General features: G+C 46.5%; 1 protein-coding gene across 2 annotated transcripts in view; it reads right to left on the reverse strand.

Moving 5' to 3' along the window:
- The window catches only part of USP32 (ubiquitin specific peptidase 32), a 433,758-nt gene that overhangs the window by 40,452 nt on the left and 369,799 nt on the right, over nucleotides 1-23,507 (reverse strand). For both annotated transcript variants that reach the window (XM_063954012.1, XM_063954011.1), the window contains exons 24-27: nucleotides 20,747-20,898; nucleotides 19,248-19,359; nucleotides 17,626-17,837; nucleotides 9,033-9,217 (exon numbers count right to left, since the gene is read on the reverse strand). In XM_063954012.1, coding sequence (XP_063810082.1) covers nucleotides 9,033-9,217; nucleotides 17,626-17,837; nucleotides 19,248-19,359; nucleotides 20,747-20,898 — 661 coding nt within the window. The remainder of the gene's footprint in view (nucleotides 1-9,032; nucleotides 9,218-17,625; nucleotides 17,838-19,247; nucleotides 19,360-20,746; nucleotides 20,899-23,507) is intronic.

Here is a 23,507-nt window from a genome sequence, read left to right on the forward strand (position 1 = left end):
CCGGAAACTGGTAGTGGAGGTTGCCCACCGCAAACCTCAGGTACTGCTGAAGCGACACAGGAACATGCAGGTAAGAATCCTGTATATCCAGGGAGACCATATAATCCTCAGGTTCCAAGGCCAGAACTATAGAGCGAAGGGTTTCCATACGGAACTTGGAAACTTTCACAAACCTGTTCAATGCCTTGAGATTGAGCCGAGAGGACCCATTCGGTTTCGGGACTAGAAACAGCGGAGAATAGTACTCCCGGCCCCTCTGAGCAAGAGGCACCTGTACTACGACTCCTGTATCCAGGAGGGTCTATACCACCGAATGTAGAGTGTTTGCCTTTGTCTGGTCCAACGGGACGTCTGTCAGGCAAAATCGATGAGGGGGGCGGTTTTTGAAGGCAACGGCGTAACCTCGAGTGACGACTTCCCGTACCCAGGCATCTGAAGTGGTCTTCAACCATTCCTGGGTATACCCTAGAAGCCGGCCCCCCACCCTGTCATGCGGCAGGCTTATCCGTCTTGGAAGCTGGCTGACGGGCAGCCCAGGCTCTTTTGGCCTTCGGCTTACCAGGTTTGAAAGTGCGGGCCTGCTTGTTGTATGCCTGACCTTTTGCTTTACCTGAAGGACGAAAGGGGCGAAAGGAAGTACCTTTAGCCTTCGACACAGAAGGAGCGGTACTTTGCAGACAGGCAGTTTTGGCAGTAGCCAAGTCAGCCACTATCTTATTTAAGTCCTCCCCAAACAGAATATCTCCCTTAAAATAAGAATTTACTTACCGATAATTCTATTTCTCGTAGTCCGTAGTGGATGCTGGGGACTCCGTCAGGACCATGGGGAATAGCGGCTCCGCAGGAGACAGGGCACAAAAATAAAGCTTTAGGATTAGGTGGTGTGTACTGGCTCCTCCCCCTATGACCCTCCTCCAAGCCTCAGTTAGGATACTGTGCCCGGACGAGCGTACACAATAAGGAAGGATATTGAATCCCGGGTAAGACTCATACCAGCCACACCAATCACACCGTATAACTTGTGATCTGAACCCAGTTAACAGTATGACAAACGTAGGAGCCTCTGAACAGACGGCTCACAACAATAACAACCCGAATTTGTTTGTAACAAAAACTATGTACAAGTATTGCAGACAATCCGCACTTGGGATGGGCGCCCAGCATCCACTACGGACTACGAGAAATAGAATTATCGGTAAGTAAATTCTTATTTTCTCTAACGTCCTAAGTGGATGCTGGGGACTCCGTCAGGACCATGGGGATTATACCAAAGCTCCCAAACGGGCGGGAGAGTGCGGATGACTCTGCAGCACCGAATGAGAGAACTCAAGGTCCTCCTCAGCCAGGGTATCAAATTTGTAGAATTTTGCAAACGTGTTTGCCCCTGACCAAGTAGCAGCTCGGCAGAGTTGTAATGCCGAGACCCCCCGGGCAGCCGCCCAAGATGAGCCCACTTTCCTTGTGGAATGGGCCTTGACAGATTTAGGTTGTGGCAAGCCTGCCACAGAATGTGCAAGTTGAATTGTGCTACAAATCCAACGAGCAATCGTCTGCTTAGAAGCAGGAGCACCCATCTTGTTGGGTGCATACAATATAAACAGTGAGTCAGACTTTCTGACTCCCGCCGTTCTTGAAATATATATTTTCAATGCCCGGACCACGTCCAACAACTTGGAATCCTCCAAATCGTTAGTAGCCGCAGGCACCACAATAGGCTGGTTCAGGTGAAACGCTGACACCACCTTAGGCAGAAAATGAGGACGCGTCCGCAGTTCTGCCCTGTCCGTATGGAAAATCAGATATGGGCTCTTATATGATAAAGCCGCCAATTCTGATACTCTCCTGGCTGAAGCCAGGGCCAGTAGCATGGTTACTTTCCATGTAAGATACTTCAACTCCACCGATTTGAGCGGCTCAAACCAATGGGATTTGAGAAAATCCAAGACTACATTAAGATCCCACGGTGTCACTGGGGGCACAACCGGGGGCTGTATATGTAGTACTCCTTTTACAAAAGTCTGGACTTCAGGAACTGAAGCCAATTCTTTCTGGAAGAAAATCGACAGGGCCGAAATTTGAACCTTAATGGACCCCAATTTGAGGCCCATAGACAATCCTGTTTGCAGGAAATGTAGGAATCGACCCAGTTGAAATTCCTCCGTGGGGGCCTTCCTGGCCTCACACCACGCAACATATTTTCTCCAAATGCGGTGATAATGTTGTGCAGTCACCTCCTTCCTGGCTTTTACCAGTGTAGGAATGACCTCTTCCGGAATGCCTTTTTCCCTTAGAATTCGGCGTTCAACCGCCATGCCGTCAAACGCAGCCGCGGTAAGTCTTGGAATAGACACGGTCCCTGCTGAAGCAGGTCCCGTCTTAGAGGTAGAGGCCACGGATCCTCCGTGAGCATCTCTTGAAGTTCCGGGTACCAAGTTCTTCTTGGCCAATCCGGAGCCACTAGTATCGTTCTTACTCCCTTTTGCCGTATAATTCTCAGTACTTTTGGTATGAGAGGCAGAGGAGGGAACACATACACTGACTGGAACACCCACGGTGTTACCAGAGCGTCCACAGCTATTGCCTGAGGGTCTCTTGACCTGGCGCAATACCTGTCCAGTTTTTTGTTGAGGCGGGACGCCATCATATCCACCATTGGTTTTTCCCAACGGTTCACAATCATGTGGAAGACTTCTGGATGAAGTCCCCACTCTCCCGGGTGTAGATCGTGTCTGCTGAGGAAGTCTGCTTCCCAGTTGTCCACTCCCGGAATGAATACTGCTGACAGTGCTATCACATGATCTTCCGCCCAGCGAAGAATCCTTGCAGCTTCTGCCATTGCTGTCCTGCTTCTTGTGCCGCCCTGTCTGTTTACGTGGGCGACTGTCGTGATGTTGTCCGACTGGATCAACACCGGCTGACCCTGAAGCAGGGGTTTTGCCAGACTTAGAGCATTGTAAATCGCTCTTAGCTCCAGTATATTTATGTGAAGAGACATCTCCAGGCTTGACCATACTCCCTGGAAGTTTCTTCCCTGTGTGACCGCTCCCCAGCCTCTCAGACTGGCATCCGTGGTCACCAGGACCCAGTCCTGTATGCCGAATCTGCGGCCCTCTAACAGATGAGCACTCTGCAACCACCACAGAAGAGACACCCTTGTCCGTGGCGATAAGGTTATCCGCTGATGCATCTGCAGATGTGATCCGGACCATTTGTCCAGCAGATCCCACTGAAAAGGTCGTGCGTGGAATCTGCCGAATGGAATCGCTTCGTAAGAAGCCACCATCTTTCCCAGGACTCTTGTGCATTGATGCACAGACACTTTCCCTGGTTTTAGGAGGTTCCTGACAAGTTCGGATAACTCCCTGGCTTTCTCCTCCGGAAGAAACACCTTTTTCTGAACCGTGTCCAGAATCATTCCCAGGAACAGCAGACGTGTCGTCGGGGTCAACTGAGATTTTGGAAAATTCAGAATCCACCCGTGTTGTTGCAGCACTAGTCGGGTTAGTGCTACTCCGTCCTCCAGCTGTTCTCTGGACCTTGCCCTTATCAGGAGATCGTCCAAGTAAGGGATAATTAATACGCCTCTTCTTCGCAGAAGAATCATCATTTCGGCCATTACCTTGGTAAAGACCCGAGGTGCCGTGGACAATCCAAACGGCAGCGTCTGAAACTGATAATGACAGTTTTGCACCACGAACCTGAGGTACAGTACCCTTGATGTGAAGGGCAAATTGGGACATGCAGGTAAGCATCCTTTATGTCCAGGGACACCATAAAGTCCCCTTCTTCCAGATTCGCTATCACTGCTCTGAGTGACCATCTTGAACTTGAATTTTTGTATGTACAGGTTCAAAGATTTCAGATTTAGAATAGGTCTTACCGAGCCGTCCGGCTTCGGTACCACAAATAGCGTGGAGTAATACCCCTTTCCCTGTTGTAGGAGGGGTACCTTGACTATCACCTGCTGAGAAAACAGCTTGTGAATGGCTTCCAATACCGTCGCCCTGTCTGAGGGAGACGTTGGCAAAGCAGACTTTAGGAACCTGCGAGGGGGAGACTTCTCGAATTCCAACCTGTAACCCTGAGATACTACCTGCAGGATCCAGGGGTCCACCTGTGAGCAAGCCCACTGTGCGCTGAAATTCTTGAGTCGACCCCCCACCGCTCCTGAGTCCGCTTGTAAGGCCCCAGCGTCATGCTGAGGGCTTTGCAGAACCCTGAGAGGGCTTCTGTTCCTGGGCAGGGGCTGCTTGCTGCCCTCTCTTACCCCTTCCTCTGCCCCGAGGCAGATATGACTGTCCTTTTGTCCGCTTGTTCTTGTAGGACCGAAAGGACTGCGGCTGAAAAGACGGTGTCTTTTTCTGTTGGGAGGGGGTCTGAGGTAAAAAGGTGGATTTTCCGGCAGTTGCCGTGGCCACCAGATCCGATAGACCGACGCCAAATAATTCCTCCCCTTTATACGGCAATACTTCCATATGTCGTTTGGAATCCGCATCACCTGACCACTGTCGCGTCCATAAACTCCTTCTGGCAGATATGGACATCGCATTTACTCTCGATGCCAGAGTGCAAATATCTCTCTGAGCATCTCGCATATAAAGGAAAGCATCCTTTAATTGCTCTATAGTCAATAAAATACTGTCCCTATCCAGGGTATCAATATTTTCAGTCAGGGAATCCAACCAGACGACCCCAGCACTGCACATCCAGGCTGAGGCGATGGCTGGTCGCAGTATAACACCAGTATGTGTGTATATACTTTTTAGGGTAGTTTCCAGTCTCCTATCAGCTGGATCCCTGAGGGCGGCCGTATCAGGAGACGGTAACGCCACTTGTTTTGATAAGCGTGTGAGCGCCTTATCCACCCTAGGGGGTGTTTCCCAGCGCGCCCTAACCTCTGGCGGGAAAGGGTATAATGCTAATAACTTTTTTGAAATTAGCACTTTTCTATCTGGGTTAACCCACGCTTCATCACTTAATTCCTCTGATTCACGAAAAACTACAGGTAGTTTTTTCACCCCCCACATAATACCCCTTTTTGTGGTACTTGCAGTATCAGAGATATGCAAAGCCTCCTTCATTGCCGTGATCATATAACGTGTGGCCCTACTTGAAAATACGTTTGTTTCATCACCGTCGACACTAGATTCAGTGTCTGTGTCTGGGTCGACCGACTGAGGTAAAGGGCGCTTTACAGCCCCTGACGGTGTCTGAGACGCCTGGGCAGGTACTAACTGGTTTGCCGGCCGTCTCATGTCGTCAACTGATTTTTGTAATGTGCTGACATTATCACGTAATTCCATAAACAAAGCCATCCATTCCGGTGTCGACTCCCTGGGGGGTGACATCACCATTATCGGCAATTGCTCTGCCTCCACACCAACATCGTCCTCATACATGTCGACACACACGTACCGACACACAGCAGACACACAGGGAATGCTCTTATCGAAGACAGGACCCCACTAGCCCTTTGGGGAGACAGAGGGAGAGTTTGCCAGCACACACCCAAGCGCTATAATATATATGGGAACAACCTTATATAAGTGTTGTTCCTTATAGCAGCTTAAATATATCAAAATATCGCCAAAAAATGCCCCCCCTCTCTGTTTTACCCTGTTTCTGTAGTGCAGTGCAGGGGAGAGTCCTGGGAGCCTTCCTCACAGCGGAGCTGAGCAGGAAAATGGCGCTGTGTGCTGAGGAGAATAAGCCCCGCCCCCTATTTCGGCGGGCTTTTCTCCCGGAGTTTTAGATATCTGGCATGGGTTAAATACATACATATAGCCTCAATGGCTATATGTGATGTATTCTTTTGCCATAAAGGTATTAAATATTGCTGCCCAGGGCGCCCCCAGCAGCGCCCTGCACCCTCCGTGACCGCTTGGTGTGAAGTGTGTGACAACAATGGCGCACAGCTGCAGTGCTGTGCGCTACCTTCATGAAGACTGAAGAGCCTTCTGCCGCCTGTTTCCGGACCTGAAATCTTCAGCATCTGTAAGGGGGGTCGGCGGCGCGGCTCCGGGACGAACCCCAGGGTGAGACCTGTGTTCCGACTCCCTCTGGAGCTAATGGTGTCCAGTAGCCTAAGAATCCAATCCATCCTGCACGCAAGTGAGTTGAAATTCTCTCCCCTAAGTCCCTCGATGCAGTGAGCCTGTTGCCAGCAGGACTCACTGAAAATAAAAAACCTAAAAACTTTTTCTAAGCAGCTCTTTAGGAGAGCCACCTAGATTGCACCCTGCTCGGACGGGCACAAAAACCTAACTGAGGCTTGGAGGAGGGTCATAGGGGGAGGAGCCAGTACACACCACCTAATCCTAAAGCTTTATTTTTGTGCCCTGTCTCCTGCGGAGCCGCTATTCCCCATGGTCCTGACGGAGTCCCCAGCATCCACTTAGGACGTTAGAGAAAAGGGAGTACCTCCAGGGTTTTTCTAGAGTCCAAATCCACAGACCAGGATCTCAGCCACAATATCCGGCGAGCCAGGACTGACGTAGTAGAGGCCTTGGCTGCTAGAATACCGGCATCAGAAGCCGCCTCTTTAATATAGTGAGAAGCTGTGACAATATATGACAAGCATTGTCTAGCATGGTCAGAGGAGATGTCAGTTTCCAACTCTAGGGCCCATGCTTCAATAGCCTCTGCAGCCCATGTTGCAGCAATATAGGGCCTTTGTGCAGCACCCGTGAGGGTGTAAGTCGCTTTCAGACAATCCCCCACACGTTTATCCGTAGGCTCTTTTAGAGACGTGACGGTAGTGACAGGTAGAGCTGAGGAAACCACCATCCTAGTCACATGTGAGTCTACTTGAGGAGGTGTTTCACAATTCTTAGACAGCTCTGGCGCGAGGGGATAGCGAGCCAGCATCTTCTTTTGAGGCACAAACTTCTTTCCCGGGTTTTCCCAGGGTTCCTGACGTATATCCACTAGGTGGTCAGAGTGAGGTAAAACTTGTTTAACCACCTTCTGACGCTTGAACCTATCTGGTTTCTTAGGAGGGACGGATGGCTCGGGATCATCCGTAATCTGTAGAATTAACTTAATAGCCTCCAAAAGATCAGGAACATCCACATGTGAACTACCCTCCGCATCAGCAGTATCTGTGTCAGAATCTGTGGGGTCAGTGTAAGCGCCATCTTCATCAGACGAGGTGTCAGTGACGGCAGTGGATTGTGAGGAGGTAAGAGCTCGCTTAGAGGACCCCTTGGTCTTAGGCGAGCGAGGGTCAGACTTTTTAGTAGTCAGGGACTGGTTCAACTTCTTCAGTTGAGCAGACAAGTTATCCGCCCACGGCGGGTTAGCTGCGGGGACCACATACGGTTGAACCGGCATTGGAGGTCCCATAGGGGGTGTTAGTTTAGTAACTAGCGTATTTAGAAGCGTGGAGAAAGTAGCCCACAGTGGGTCATTTTGGACCCCAGTTGCCACAGTCCCACTGGAGGGCAAGGAGCCCCCAGAACCAGAGCCGCCAGCTGCTATAGTCTCCTCATAGGGATCTGTGGCTTCAGCAACACCGGCAGTGTGTTCAGCCCCAGAACCGTTACCTTCAGAAGCAGACATGATATAGGTAACACAGTACAATTGTCAGCAGCACAATACCTCTTACCCAAACCCCTGCGCAGTGTAGTCAGCACCAGCAGAAATACAGGAGAGATATGGTGACTAAAATCACAGAGAAAAATACGTATTAGAGTATATCTTGTGAATATCCTATATTATTATAAAACCTGACGCACCAAGCCCCCTCAGGTTATAGAATATAGGGATAGCAAGTTGAGTGAGAGACACGAAATGTAAATCACCCAGCAAGCTAATGCACGCTTATTTATATATATATATATATAGCTCTGTAATCAATAGATATAACACTGCACAGTAAGAACTGGATGTATATCACAGGGTGCTTGTACCAGAGAACCCTGACTAAATGCACTCTCTTAACTAACACTGTCTAATTGACATGTAGAATACTTAAGTGTCATGTAAAGGCACAGCGCTGACAAGCAGGCGGCTTTACAAAGGAGGATTTGCCCAAGCAGTCCCAGGAACAGTGTAGCTGAGAGAAATGGCGCCCAAACACTGACAGGGAGTGAGGTAGAGACAGATATGCAGCTCCAGGGCGGGAACATTTGCTGGAAATGGCGCCCTCGGGCTGGGGGAGGGGCTCCAGGTCTAAGCCTTATCCCCTCTGCAGGCAAAACCACCTGGTACTGCGGGCTACACACAAAAAAGGGTTTTAAGAGAATACCTGACCTGCACCCGTGCCCTGGTGATCTAGTGGGATCGCCTGTACTGCCACAATGTCCACCTCCAGCGCGTGCGGCTCGCCTCCCACCGGCCGCGCCGGATCGCGGTAAAGCGCGGGACCCGCTTACTACCTCCCAAAGTGCGGCCACGCGATCCTGAAGAGCCCCAGCCGTGTGTGACTAACTTGGAAGAAAACCGGAGCCTCCTGCTGTAGGTACCCGGCAACCAGAGCTCGGGAGTGTACAGCGCCGCTGGGGGAGAGATGGAGCTGTAACAGGCAATGTCTACTGACATCTAGCACAAGCTGTGCCTCTGCTGCAGCCCTTGTAGTCTTCTTTTTTCCTCAGAAAAAGCTTTTTCTAGAGCTGCTGTGAGCAGCTCTTCCTGTTACATGCTTGCACTGCAAGCACCAACTACAAACTGAGCACCTGTGATATAGGAGGCGGCGCTATGCATCTTGGGAAGAAGGTCAAAGCTTTTGAGCCTGTTGGTGCTTCGGATCAAGATCCTACTCTACACCCCAATGTCTATCCTTGTGGAGTCCAGTGTACCCCGCAGCAGAAATAAGAGATACTCGTCCTCTGGGATCTTTGCTGCAATGAGCAATAGTATGGATAGTGAATGGATAGTGGTTGGAGGTATTTTGCTGAAAAGGTTGCACTAGCATTACATAAAAGTGTCATTTGATCAATTCCCAAGCTACCCTGGGCCTATCCCCAGCTTAATTGTGGTAAATATTACGACAAAGCCAGGGGATTCTCATCCATTTAGTTTAATTTACGTACCAGTCTTGTGCATGGTTACTGGCTTCTTGTGGAGGGAGTGGACTTGCCAGTCGGGAGACCTGAATCCAAACAGCATCATACAAATCTTTCTTGCGGGTATGGACAGTACAGGGAACGATTAAAGGCATGCCAAACAGGCTGGGGCGGTTTTTTTGAGATGACAGGAAATACAGCTCTGTTCTCATCTTAAAAAAAAGAATATAAAAAAAAAAGAAAATTACATAAAACACCAAATAACTGTAAACAGTAAAAAATAAAGAAAGAAAAATTAATAATAATATTAATAAAAAAAAGAAACACTGTTTACTACCACAAAGTATTTAAGCAGTAGAAATGTAAGAAATATGCTATTTGTTTCTACATTGCCTTTTACGGGATCCGGTTAGCATAATGTAAGTTAGGATGCCGGCAGTCGGACTCCTGACACTGTCCATAAGTCCGGCACTGGGATCCCAACATCGGTCACAATGCCGGCACAGGAATAACAACTGTCGGCATCTCAATCGTAAGTATGCTGGGAAGCAGAGGCTGGCTGGTAACGTTCAGTCAGGGGGGCATATAAGTGGTCCCGGCTTTTCTACCAGCTCACTGCAATGGAAAAACTGGCATGACAAAAACCCCTGTAAGCCTGACGATTGTAACTGAAACAGCCAATGAAATATATGGAAAATTAGCATTTCAAAGATCTACAAATAAATCGAACACCTACCAGCACCATCTAGCAAAGGAATGACCCCTACAAAAGACAAACAGCACTCTAGTGCCCAATACATACAATGTAGGGACCATTCTAGGGACTGATATACATCCTAGTGACCAATAAACAATACAGGGACCACTGGTTTAAAACATTTAGTGGTATATTCAATTGACGTCGAAAGCTGCGGTCTGTCGATAAGACGGCAGTTTTCGACTTTTTTCGGTCGGAAGGGGTTCCAACCTGTTCAATATATTCGACAAGTCGAGGAATTCAACTGTGTCGAAAAGCACGTGGATCGGCAGAATAGCTGCCGATCCACGTGCTTGTGTCGAAAACGGAGCCAAACCGACAGGTTTTGGCCCCCTTTTCGACCATCTCAGTCAGACATAAAAAAATATCGGACTGAGATGTGGGACGGGGAGCCGCAGGACAGCCGCGGGCAGACAGGGGAGATCAGCGCTACAGCACAGCGCTGCAGCAAGATGTCTCACAGACGCGCCGCTCACGGCAGCGTCCACCCGGCTCCAGCAAGTGAGGTCACGCTTGTTGGAGCCAGGTGGACACTGCTGTGAGGTCGGGCGGCTGTGTGACATCCTCCTGCAGAGCTGATCTCCTCCGTCTGCCTGCCGGCTGTCCCCGCTGATCTCCCCACGGCTCCCCCCCTCCTCTCCTCCTCTGGGTCCCTCATCTCAATTCGACTTTTTAAAAGTCGAATTGAGATGAGATTGAATAGGGGTTGTCGGATCCATTCCGACCCTAATTGAATATACCCCTTAGTAAGCTAAGTATCACTCCATATACTTTGTACATAAAAATGTACCTGATGTAGTATAACACAAGTCACAATATATTCTACTACACATACACTAGCAATATGAAAGCAAAGTATTATAAACTGCCATTCTCAAAGGTTTTCACAAGAAGGTCAGGCTGTGGGAATGGGGGTGGGATTGAAGTTCCAGTAGTGACCCGAGAACAAAGCAGGGTGTAATGACTGAAGCCACTCTGGGACACAAGTGGATTCATAAATATCTGGCGTGGGGGGGGGGAGGGGGGATTCAAATACAATGTAGGCCGGTTACCGGAATTCTAAGAGATCTGTGCAGCCAAACTTCAGTGGTAAGTGAATCCCACCATCTGTGTCTCATTTTAACAGCAAAATTACACGGAGTAAATATAGTACACCACCAGCAGCAGAGCTTTGCAAAAATGAAAAATGCAAGTGCAACAACAGTATTTTCCATTTCCATTCTTGTGCTGGGGGAATTTAGGGTTAATGTTTATTACCAGTGTAGATTATCTTAAAATGCAGATGTAGTGCTTTCCAATACTAGGCATCACATCACACTGCACCTATTACAAGCAAAAATATTGACATGACTATAAAGTCAATTCAGTCACGTTTGATCTCATAAAATAAGAATTTACTTACCGATAATTCTATTTCTCGGAGTCCGTAGTGGATGCTGGGGTTCCTGAAAGGACCATGGGGAATAGCGGCTCCGCAGGAGACAGGGCACAAAAGTAAAGCTTTCCGATCAGGTGGTGTGCACTGGCTCCTCCCCCTATGACCCTCCTCCAAGCCAGTTAGGTACTGTGCCCGGACGAGCGTACACAATAAGGGAGGAATTATGAATCCCGGGTAAGACTCATACCAGCCACACCAATCACACCGTACAACTTGTGATCTAAACCCAGTTAACAGTATGATAACAGCGGAGCCTCTGAAAAGATGGCTCACAACAATAATAACCCGATTTTTGTAACTATGTACAAGTATTGCAGATAATCCGCACTTGGGATGGGCGCCCAGCATCCACTACGGACTCCGAGAAATAGAATTATCGGTAAGTAAATTCTTATTTTCTCTATCGTCCTAGTGGATGCTGGGGTTCCTGAAAGGACCATGGGGATTATACCAAAGCTCCCAAACGGGCGGGAGAGTGCGGATGACTCTGCAGCACCGAATGAGAGAACTCCAGGTCCTCCTTAGCCAGGGTATCAAATTTGTAGAATTTAGCAAACGTGTTTGCCCCTGACCAAGTAGCTGCTCGGCAAAGTTGTAAAGCCGAGACCCCTCGGGCAGCCGCCCAAGATGAGCCCACCTTCCTTGTGGAATGGGCATTTACATATTTTGGCTGTGGCAGGCCTGCCACAGAATGTGCAAGCTGAATTGTATTACACATCCAACTAGCAATAGTCTGCTTAGAAGCAAGAGCACCCAGTTTGTTGGATGCATACAGGATAACAGCAAGTCAGTTTTCCTGACTCCAGCCGTCCTGGAACATATTTTCAGGGCCCTGACAACATCTAGCAACTTGGAGTCCTCCAAGTCCCTAGTAGGTGCAAGGCACCATAATAAGCTGGTTCAGGTGAAACACTGACACCACCTTAGGGAGAGAACTGGGGACGAGTCCGCAGCTCTGCCCTGTCCGAATGGACAAACAGATATGGGCTTTTTTGAGAAAAAACCACCAATTTGACACTCGCCTGGTCCAGGCCAGGGCCAAGAGCATGGTCACTTTTCATGTGAGATGCTTCAAATCCACAGATTTGACTGGTTTTAAACCAATGTGATTTGAGGAATCCCAGAACTACATTGAGATCCAACAGTGCCACTGGAGGCACAAAAGGGGGTTGTATATGCAATACTCCCTTGACAAACTTCTGGACTTCAGGAACTGAAGCCAATTCTTTCTGGAAGAAAATCGACAGGGCCGAAATTTGAACCTTAATGGACCCCAATTTGAGGCCCATAGACACTCCTGTTTGCAGGAAATGCAGGAAACGACCGAGTTGAAATTTCTTTGTGGGGCCTTCCTGGCCTCACACCACGCAACATATTTTCGCCACATGTGGTGATAATGTTGTGCGGTCACCTCCTTTCTGGCTTTGACCAGGGTAGGAATGACCTCTTCCGGAATGCCTTTTTCCCTTAGGATCCGGCTTTCCACCGCCATGCCGACAAAACGCAGCTGCGGTAAGTCTTGGAACAGACATGGTACTTGCTGAAGCAAGTCCCTTCTTAGCGGCAGAGGCCATAAGACCTCTGTAAGCATCTCTTGAAGTTCCGGGTACCAAGTCCTTCTTGGCCAATCCGGAGCCATGAGTATAGTTCTTACTCCTCTACGTCTTATAATTCTCAGCACCTTAGGTATGAGAAGCAGAGGAGGGAACACATACACCGACTGGTACACCCACGGTGTTACCAGAACGTCCACAGCTATTGCCTGAGGGTCTCTTGACCTGGCGCAATACCTGTCCCGTTTTTTGTTCAGACGGGACGCCATCATGTCCACCTTTGGTATTTCCCAACGGTTTACAATCATGTGGAAAAAACTTCCCGATGAAGTTTCCACTCTCCCGGGTGGAGGTCGTGCCTGCTGAGGAAGTCTGCTTCCCAGTTTCCATTCCCGGGATGAAACACTGCTGACAGTGCTATCACATGATTTTCCGCCCAGCGAAAAGTCCTTGCAGTTTTTGCCATTGCCCTCCTGCTTCTTGTGTCGCCCTGTCTGTTTACGTGGGCGACTGCCGTGATGTTTTTCCCACTGGATCAATACCGGCTGACCTTGAAGCAGAGGTCTTGCTAAGCTTAGAGCATTATAAATTTACCCTTAGCTCCAGTATATTTATGTGGAGAAAAGTCTCCAGACTTGATCACACTCCCTGGAAATTTTTTTCTTGTGTGACTGCTCCCCAGCCTCTCGGGCTGGGCTCCGTGGTCACCAGCATCCAATCCTGAATGCCGAATCTGCGGCCCTCTAGAAGATGAGCACTCTATAACCACCACAGGAGAGACACCCTTGTCCTTGGATATAGGGTTACCCGCTGATGCATCTGAAGATGCGATCCGGACCATTTGTCCAGCAGATCCCACTGAAAAGTTCTTGCGTGAAATCTGCCGAATGGAATTGCTTCGTAGGAAGCCACCATTTTTACCAGGACCCTTGTGCAATGATGCACTGTTTTTAGGAGGTTCCTGACTAGCTCGGATAACTCCCTGGCTTTCTCTTCCGGGAGAAACACCTTTTTCTGGACTGTGTCCAGAATCATCCCTAGGCACAGCAGACGTGTCGTCGGGATCAGCTGCGATTTTGGAATATTTAGAATCCACCCGTGCTGTTGTAGCAGTATCCTAGATAGTGCTACTCCGACCTCCAACTGTTCCCTGGACTATGCCCTTATCAGGAGATCGTCCAAGTAAGGGATAATTAAGACGCCTTTTCTTCGAAGAAGAATCATCATTTCGGCCATTACCTTGGTAAAGACCCGGGGTGCCGTGGACAATCCAAACGGCAGCGTCTGAAACTGATAGTGACAGTTCTGCACCACGAACCTGAGGTACCCTTAGTGAGAAGGGCAAATTTGGGACATAGAGGTAAGCATCCCTGATGTCCCGGGACACTATATAGTCCCCTTCTTCCTGGTTCGTTATCACTGCTCTGAGTGACTCCATCTTGATTTGAACCTTTGTAAGTGTTCAAAATTTTTTTTAGAATAAGTCTCACCTAGCCTTCTGGCTTCAGTACCACAATATAGTGTGGAATAATACTCCTTTTCTTGTAGTAGGAGGGGTAATTTAATTATCACCTGCTGGGAATACAGCTTGTGAATTTTTTCCCATACTGCCTCCTTGTCGGAGGGAGACCTTGGTAAAGCAGACTTCAGGAGCCTGCGAAGGGGAAACGTCTCGACATTCCAATCTGTACCCCTGGGATACTACTTGTAGGATCCAGGGGTCCTGTACGGTCTCAGCGCCATGCTGAGAACTTGTCAGAAGCGGTGGAACGCTTCTGTTCCTGGGAATGGGCTGCCTGCTGCAGTCTTCTTCCCTTTCCTCTATCCCTGGGCAGATATGATCTTATAGGGACGAAAGGACTGAGGCTGAAAAGACGGTGTCTTTTTCTGCAGAGATGTGACTTAGGGTAAAAACGGTGGATTTTCCAGCAGTTGCCGTGGCCACCAGATCCGATGGACCGACCCCAAATAACTCCTCTTCCTTTATACGGCAATACACCTTTGTGCCGTTTGGAATCTGCATCACCTGACCACTGTCGTGTCCATAACATCTTCTGGCAGTTATGGACATCGCATTTACTCTTGATGCCAGAGTGCAAATATCTCTCTGTGCATCTCGCATATATAGAAATGCATCCTTTAAATGCTCTATAGTCAATAAAATACTGTCCCTGTCAAGGGTATCAATATTTTTAGTCAGGGAATCCGACCAAGCCACCCCAGCTCTGCACATCCAGGCTGAGGCGATCGCTGGTCGCAGTATAACACCAGTATGTGTGTATATACTTTTTATGATATTTTCCAGCCTCCTGTCAGCTGGTCCTTGAGGACGGCCCTATCTATAGACGGTACCGCCACTTGTTTTGATAAGCGTGTGAGCGCCTTATCCACCCTAAGGGGTGTTTCCCAACGCGCCCTAACTTCTGGCGGGAAAGGGTATACCGCCCATAATTTTCTATCGGGGGGAACCCACGCATCATCACACACTTTATTTAATTTATCTGATTCAGGAAAAACTATGGTAGTTTTTTCACATCCCACATAATACCCTCTTTTGTGGTACTTGTAGTATCAGAAATATGTAACACCTCCTTCATTGCCTTTAACGTGTGGCCCTAATAAGGAATACGTTTGTTTATTCACCGTCGACACTGGATTCAGTGTCCCTGTCTGTGTCTGTGTCGACCGACTAAAGTAAACGGGCGTTTTAAAAACCCCTGACGGTGTTTTTGAGACGTCTGGACCGGTACTAATTGTTTGTCGGCCGTCTCATGTCGTCAACCGACCTTGCAGCGTGTTGACATTATCACGTAATTTCCTAAATAAGCCATCCATTCCGGTGTCGACTCCCTAGAGAGTGACATCACCATTACAGGCAATTGCTCCGCCTCCTCACCAACATCGTCCTCCTACATGTCGACACACACGTACCGACACACAGCACACACACAGGGAATGCTCTGATAGAGGACAGGACCCACTAGCCCTTTGGAGAGACAGAGGGAGAGTTTGCCAGCACACACCAAAAACGCTATAATTATATAGGGACAACCTTATATAAGTGTTTTCCCTTATAGCATTTTTTATATATATTTCTAACGCCAAATTAGTGCCCCCCCTCTCTGTTTTAACCCTGTTTCTGTAGTGCAGTGCAGGGGAGAGCCTGGGAGCCTTCCCTCCAGCCTTTCTGTGAGGGAAAATGGCGCTGTGTGCTGAGGAGATAGGCCCCGCCCCTTTTTCGGCGGCCTCGTCTCCCGCTCTTAACGGATTCTGGCAGGGGTTAAATATCTCCATATAGCCTCCGGAGGCTATATGTGAGGTATTTTTAGCCAAAATAGGTATTCATTTGCCTCCCAGGGCGCCCCCCTCCCAGCGCCCTGCACCCTCAGTGACTGCCGTGTGAAGTGTGCTGAGAGGAAAATGGCGCACAGCTGCAGTGCTGTGCGCTACCTTTAGAAGACTGAGGAGTCTTCTGCCGCCGATTCTGGACCTCTTCTTACTTCAGCATCTGCAAGGGGGCCGGCGGCAAGGCTCCGGTGACCATCCAGGCTGTACCTGTGATCGTCCCTCTGGAGCTGATGTCCAGTAGCCAAGAAGCCAATCCATCCTGCACGCAGGTGAGTTCACTTCTTCTCCCCTAAGTCCCTCGTTGCAGTGATCCTGTTGCCAGCAGGACTCACTGTAAAGTAAAAAACCTAAGCTAAACTTTTCTAAGCAGCTCTTTAGGAGAGCCACCTAGATTGCACCCTTCTCGGCCGGGCACAAAAATCTAACTGGCTTGGAGGAGGGTCATAGGGGGAGGAGCCAGTGCACACCACCTGATCGGAAAGCTTTACTTTTGTGCCCTGTCTCCTGCGGAGCCGCTATTCCCCATGGTCCTTTCAGGAACCCCAGCATCCACTAGGACGATAGAGAAAATCATATTTATTTTTTTATTTTTAAAAATAATTTACCGATAATTCCTTAGTTTACCAGGGAGTAACTGTAATCCCAGAAGCGTGGTCTCTCTACACCATAGGGTGTACAGTTACAGCACAGTGTAATATGGGTGGCACTTGCAATAGTGCTTGGGAACCAAACTGCTACTGGCTATGTATAACCACCAGGAACCAAGGCAGACAGTTCTAGGCCAATAGGCTCTTCCAGCACACACCATGTATATACAACCCTCTAAGACGTATTTTGAAGAAAGCCAAACAGCACACCAAAATTAATTTCCACATATATCTAAAATAGAAACACAAGGTGTAGAACAGTGAAAGAAATAATGAACTAAAACTTACATCTAAAGCATTGATTCCCAAAATGTGGATACACTGACAGCTAAATGGATAATTGCACGTCTGAAATGCTGACTGAAAAGGTGACAGCTGCTACACTACCTTGGGACATGCCTCCACAGCACTGCAGGGGGAACACTAATGAAATCAGGGCTCCACAACTGAAATTAATTTAAGGAGTAGGCATCAGAGCAGCATACCGTAAAGGCCCACCTCCAATTGTATTGCTAATAACTGCATGTCCTACTTAAACCCATCCCTGTTACACCGTGATAGATTGGCTGTGTGCACTGCAGTAACATCTGTCTGGGTGAGAACTGGTCTCACTTAACAAAAGACAGAACAGAGGACAGGTGTATGACAGGATTCCCATGTGTACATGCACACCTACCTTGCTCATCAGAAAGCTGCACAGCTGAAGTGCTAAAAGTACCTCACCTATGATTTCACAATCAAGAATATTACACACCTTCATGTCCAGACAATATTACCCAAGTATTATCATGTGTGTCAATTACACTGACTACAGGACTTTGTGTACCTTTTGTGTAGGAGGTTTCCAGACAAACATACAAATTAAACTCTGTCTTACCATTTTCCTGTGAATAGCAATGATATAGCCTATGAAAGGGCCATCTGGGTGAACAGAGACATGACCATTAAGTACTCCATTGGCCATAGTCTTCTCCGTTCCACATGGCACTACAGTATTTGGCATCCCATTGGGGATTATTGGTGGCTGACCAAGACCTCCATTTGCAATGAGACTGTGTGGTCCATTTGATGATGGCATGGGGTTGAAATCTGCAAATTGAAGAACAAGCTCAGAGAAATCTACTTAGCACTGCCTGACTATTAATATGGATTACTGTTTAAACCTCTTTGGCTGGGCATTTTACTAACTCAGCAAAGCTCATTTAAAAGCATAGGGGAGATGAAAAGATATTAACTATTTAACACCCAGAAAATACAATAATTCTAATTGAATGTTAATGGTGTGGGTTTTTTTTTTTATACCTTACATAAGCATTGCAGGCTTTGCAATAAATGATGCTTAACGTAACAAACCAAACATTTATACTGTGTACTGTACAGGTTAGGCAGTCTTTAGTGCACAATGAGGGTCATTCAGATGTGGTTGGAAATTCCTTGGAAGCAGCAGTGATTGCACTGTATGGTAATGCAGCAGGAGGAGTCTATTACACGCAGACACCTCCTGCCCTAGGATGCAGCATCGGATCACTCACAAACCATAGGGAGATCCGCCCGTCGCAGAGACCAGGAAATCCCCGTCCAACTACTGAGATACCAGGCCTCTTCCCTCCCCCTAAACAACAGCGACACACCTGTTTTTATAAACGGAGGCTGACACCACCCCCAAAATGGCATCAGACTGTAAATCACTGACAGTCTGATGCTGGGTTGCTTGCTACATCGCAGGGCACATCAGAGCATGCGCAGAACGGGTCCAGCTCATGCGCAAAGTACCGATAATCGGTAGTTAGCAACATGAAAAGCAACTCCATCCACATCTGAATAACATCCAATGTGCAATGATGCAGCCTACATACTACAGCTTGACCCCTTCACTTCATATTCAGTGATTCCTAACTAATGCACCAATAAGAATCCCATAAAGCTTCCTCCGTGTCTTCAAAAAATACATTTCACGGCTGCGATTTTAAAAGCTACAAATGGCAACTGACATTAGTTTAAGATTATTTTTAATATGTATGTTTTTTCTTCAAGCTGAAGATATAGCAGTAATCTCTGTTTAGCAGGCATCAATCTGCATTGGTTTTCCATGTGAAAGTATACAACTCTGAGTGAGGCAGTTCTGTCTGCGTAATTTCAACCAAAGAAACTACCATATAAGAAGAAAATCAAAACAAAACACAAGTGTAGGAAAATGGCAAATAATATGGGTCTTACAACACATGCATATTGAAAAATACATAACTACAGTACAAAGCTTGTGTGAAAGCTTTTGACAGTATAAGAATTCTAGTAGTAGTAGTAATAGTAATAGTAGTAGTAGTAGTAATAGTAGTAGGAATAGTAGTAGGAATAGTAGTAGGAATAGTAGTAGGAATAGTAGTAGGAATAGTAGTAGGAATAGTAGTAGGAATAGTTAAAAATAACCCAGTAAAGCCTGGTAGTATGTGAAACAGAAAGACCAATTAATGATATGCTTACCCCTTGACTAGTTCTCACCTGGTTGAGTGGGGCTTGTGGCTGATGTAGGAGATCCAGGAATTGGAATTTCAAAAGCACAGAGAAAGCCACTCACCGATAACCGGACCTTCTGGTTATCTTGGGGAAAGTTCTATAAATAACAGTGATATTTTAAATAAAACAATTTTATTTTGCTCAAAAGATAAATACAAACTAGTACAGGCTAGAAACTTTAAAAGGGTAAATTTAAATAAAAAGACAATGCTTTTAAAAGCAAATCACCCAGTGCTTTGCTATTAAAAGCATGAAGCGCATGATACTAAATTGCTGATAGGAGATAATCCTATAGCACTTAATGATTAGACAACCTGGGGTACTTCAGCCCCCTCCTACTCCTGTTGTAAGGAATCTCTGGGCAGATGTATTAAGCCTGGAGAAGTGATAAGTGGAAGGTGATAACACACCAGCCAATCATTATGGGTTTGAAAAATGACAGTTAGGAGGTGATTGGCTGGTGCATTATCACCTTCCACTTATCACTTCTTTATCACTTCTCCAGGCTTAATACATCTGCCCCCTCATGACTATTGGTTGGATCATATAATGGTTTCAACTGATTTCTCAATGTGTGATTGGAATATGTATATGGGGAATGCTGAGAGCTACGATCATTTGTAATGCTGTCAACCACTGCAGACATGGACTTGCTTTTATATGTAATGTTCTATTTTAAACCAATGTATTTGATGGGTGTAGTATGATGTGATGATGTAATAAAAAGCATAAAAAACCCCCCAAAAAACACAGGCCTCTTAAGTTTTGGAATTAAACATACCGGTAAGCAGTGTTAGTAAATAAATCCCTAGATGTCAGTGATAGATGTAGCTACTAACAAATATTTTAAACCTTATGTGGAAGACACAGTACACAGATACTGACCACATTTAAATACTTATAGCAGTACATTAATATGATTTGCAAGAAACAAATGAAAAATAAAAAGTTTTGTATTTGCAAATCCTACTAAAAAGAACTGCACTGACCATGTGGTGTTGACAACCTTAAATACAACGTAATTTTGTCATGATTGCAACCATTTTTCATTTTGTCTTCTACCCTACTCACTAATGGACAGACTCAATTAGCTTTAATGGGAGACCAGCTATCAACCCTGAGGCTGCAGCTGACAGTACTTGTGGCACAGTGCTTGTATTATTGCTTAACATTACTGAGGTTTTGGGTTCAATGCCCACCCAGACACACTCTATGGATTTAGTATGTCCTCCCCTTGTTTGCATGGTTTCCATCCTCGTACTCCAGTTTCCTCCAACAATTGATGTGAATGAGTAAATATTCTTTGTAAAGCCCTGCAGAATATTTCTGCGCTACATAAATCACTTAATAACTAAAACCCCCCACTAATCTCTGCTCGCACCTCCAGGCACTTTACCCGGGGTAACAGCCCATGCAAATCAACCTGTTGCTATTTGAATCTGCCCCAAGTGTGAAAACTTGCACAATAAAATACTCGTCATTACCTTAATGTTAGACCCATGTACTTCTGCCAAAAGTATCTGCTCAGGTTTCAAACCGCAAAGCTCACTCAGCTGTTTCTTCAGCCCTGTGTACTTTTCATCCATGTTTAGTCTCAGCCCATACCGTACAGGCGTGGTGCCATCTAATTTAATCACTTATAAATGCAAATTAGAAACAGTGTTAACTTCACTTTTTTTGATAAAAATGTTCTTAGCCATCACTTAAAGGTTTTTAAATAAATGGAAATTGAATATGCTACTTAACAGTGTCATATGCAGTAAATCAAATTCATATTTAATAAAAAAAAACATTTATGGTCATGGTCTACAATGCACTGCGCTATAGGTTAAACACAACGTGTATACTGCACCACGTTACTAAATAAGCGATATGCAAAAAAAAAAAAAAAAAAATGCCACCGAAACATTAAAATAGTCAAAACTGGGATTGCCAATATAAACCTATGTAAACAGTGTTAGAACTGTTAATTTTCTGTTCTAACTATGCAAACTATTGTTAGAATAACAGAGGCTTATCACAAATTACATAAGCTAGAACAATGGTCCGCAAACTCTGTCCTCAGGACCCCAAACAGATAACGTTTTCCAGGTCACCCAGCAGGTGCATAAGTGTCGTCATTACTCACTGACACATTTTTAAAAGATCCACAGGTGGAGCTATGTATTTCCCTTGTGATTCTGTGAGGAGACCTGGAAAACTAACTATTTGGGGTCCTGAGGATGGGATCAATATGAGATCATGGCGGCGAGCGCAGCGTGTCCGCTTCGGGCCCGGTGGCGACCCTCCGGGTGGTGGTGTGGACCACCACCCAAGAGGGGTAACCAGCCGGCAGTCAGAACTCCGACCGACGGTATTTCAGCTGGTGTCGGGATTCCGGTGTCGGTATCCTGACAGGCGGCAAAGTGACTGCCTCCCCTGAGGACAGTGTTCGAGAACCTATGAACTAGAACTTACATGTGTTTTATCAAAAATTAAAATAGGTTGGTCTGCAGTGTCATCAAATGACTGTATAGTTTAAATCAGTGGTTCCAAACCGCGGTCCTCAAGTACCCCCAACAGTTCATATTTTCCAGGTCTCCTCACAGAATTGCAAGTGAAATAATTAGCTCCACCTGTGGGTCTTTTAAAATGTGTCAGTGAGTAATGATTACACCTGTTCAGCTGCTAGGTGACCTGGAAAACATGAACTGTTGGGGATATTTGAGGACCAAGGTTGGGAACCACTGGTTTAAATGCTTAGGAAATACACAGAAGTATTAAATCAGAGGTGATCTTACATGGAAAGTTCCAGCACAATGTAGGGGAGATGAACAGCAAGCACAAATCCTGTACATATGGTATGTTTACATTGTGCACTTTAATGTGCCCCCATATGAGGCTACGAGATAAAATGTATGGTGTAGGGCACAGGTTCTCAAACACTGGGGCAGATGCATTAACCTGGAGAAGGCATAAAGAAGTGATTAACCAGTGATAAGTGCAAGGTGATAAACGCACCAGCCAATCGGCTCCAATATGTAAATTAACAGAAGCCGATTGGCTGGTGCATTTCTCACCATCCACTTATCACTGGTTAATCACTTCCATATGCCTTCTCCAGGTTAATACCTATACTCCTCTCTGTCCTCAGGACCCTCAACAGTTCACGTTGTCCAGGTCTCCTCACTGAATTGCATGTGAAATAATCAGCTCTACCTGTGGATCTTTTAAAATGTGTATCAGTGAGTGATAAATACACCTGTGCACCTGCTAGGTGATCTGGAAAACGTGACCTGTGTGGGATCCTGAGACATACTTGCCTACCTGACCCTCTCCATGAGGGAGAAAATGCTCTGTTCCTGGACTTTCCTGGTAATGTATGATTGCCATCACCTGTGGTGAAACACCTTTCTTATCTATTAACTAGCTCACCACAGTTGATGGCAATCATACATTAACAAGAAAGTCCAGGAACAGAGCATTTTCTCCCTCATGGAGAGGGTCAGGTAGGCAAGTATGTCCTGAGGAGAGTTTGAGAACCACTGGTGTAGGGTACCATTGCTGGTATATAACCCATACATCATTTCTATTTAAACTGCCACCATTGTGTAATGAACAGATAACCTGACAGCAGGTGAATGCTACAGTACATGTTTTACTTTATAGCACTTCAATGTCATAATGAGGAAACCGTAAGCCAGAGGTTCCCAAACGCGGTCCTCAAGGCACCCCAACTGTCCTGGTTTTAAATGTATCCATGTTTGGCCACAGGTGACTTAATTAGCACCTTAGTCAATTTGATTTAACCATCTGTGCTGATCCATGGATATACCTTATACCTGGACTGTTGGGGTGCCTCGAGGATCGTGTATGGGAACCTCTGCCATAAGCCATTAATACAGTAATGTATGTGTGGTACTGTAGGTGAGTGCACAGTATTAGTGCAATTTGTCTGAACTTAAAGTAATGAAATCTAAATACCAGCCCGAAGTCTACAGCTGATTACAATTGCATGCTACATTAGTGTTATGCTTTATGTGTAACTGATAGATAATAGATTGAGGAAACTTGATCTCTCTCCATCTCACAGGTTCTCAAACTCGGTCCTCAGGACCCCACACAGTGCATGTTTTGCAGGTCTCCTCACAGAATCCCAAGTGAAATAATTAGCTTCTTTTAAAATGTGTCTGTAAGTAATTAATACACCTGTGCTCCTGCTGGGTTACCTGCAAAACATGCACTGTGTGGGGTCCTGAGGACCGA

The sequence above is a fragment of the Pseudophryne corroboree genome, chromosome 2, assembly GCF_028390025.1.
Source record: "Pseudophryne corroboree isolate aPseCor3 chromosome 2, aPseCor3.hap2, whole genome shotgun sequence".
Classification (NCBI taxonomy): domain Eukaryota; kingdom Metazoa; phylum Chordata; class Amphibia; order Anura; family Myobatrachidae; genus Pseudophryne; species Pseudophryne corroboree.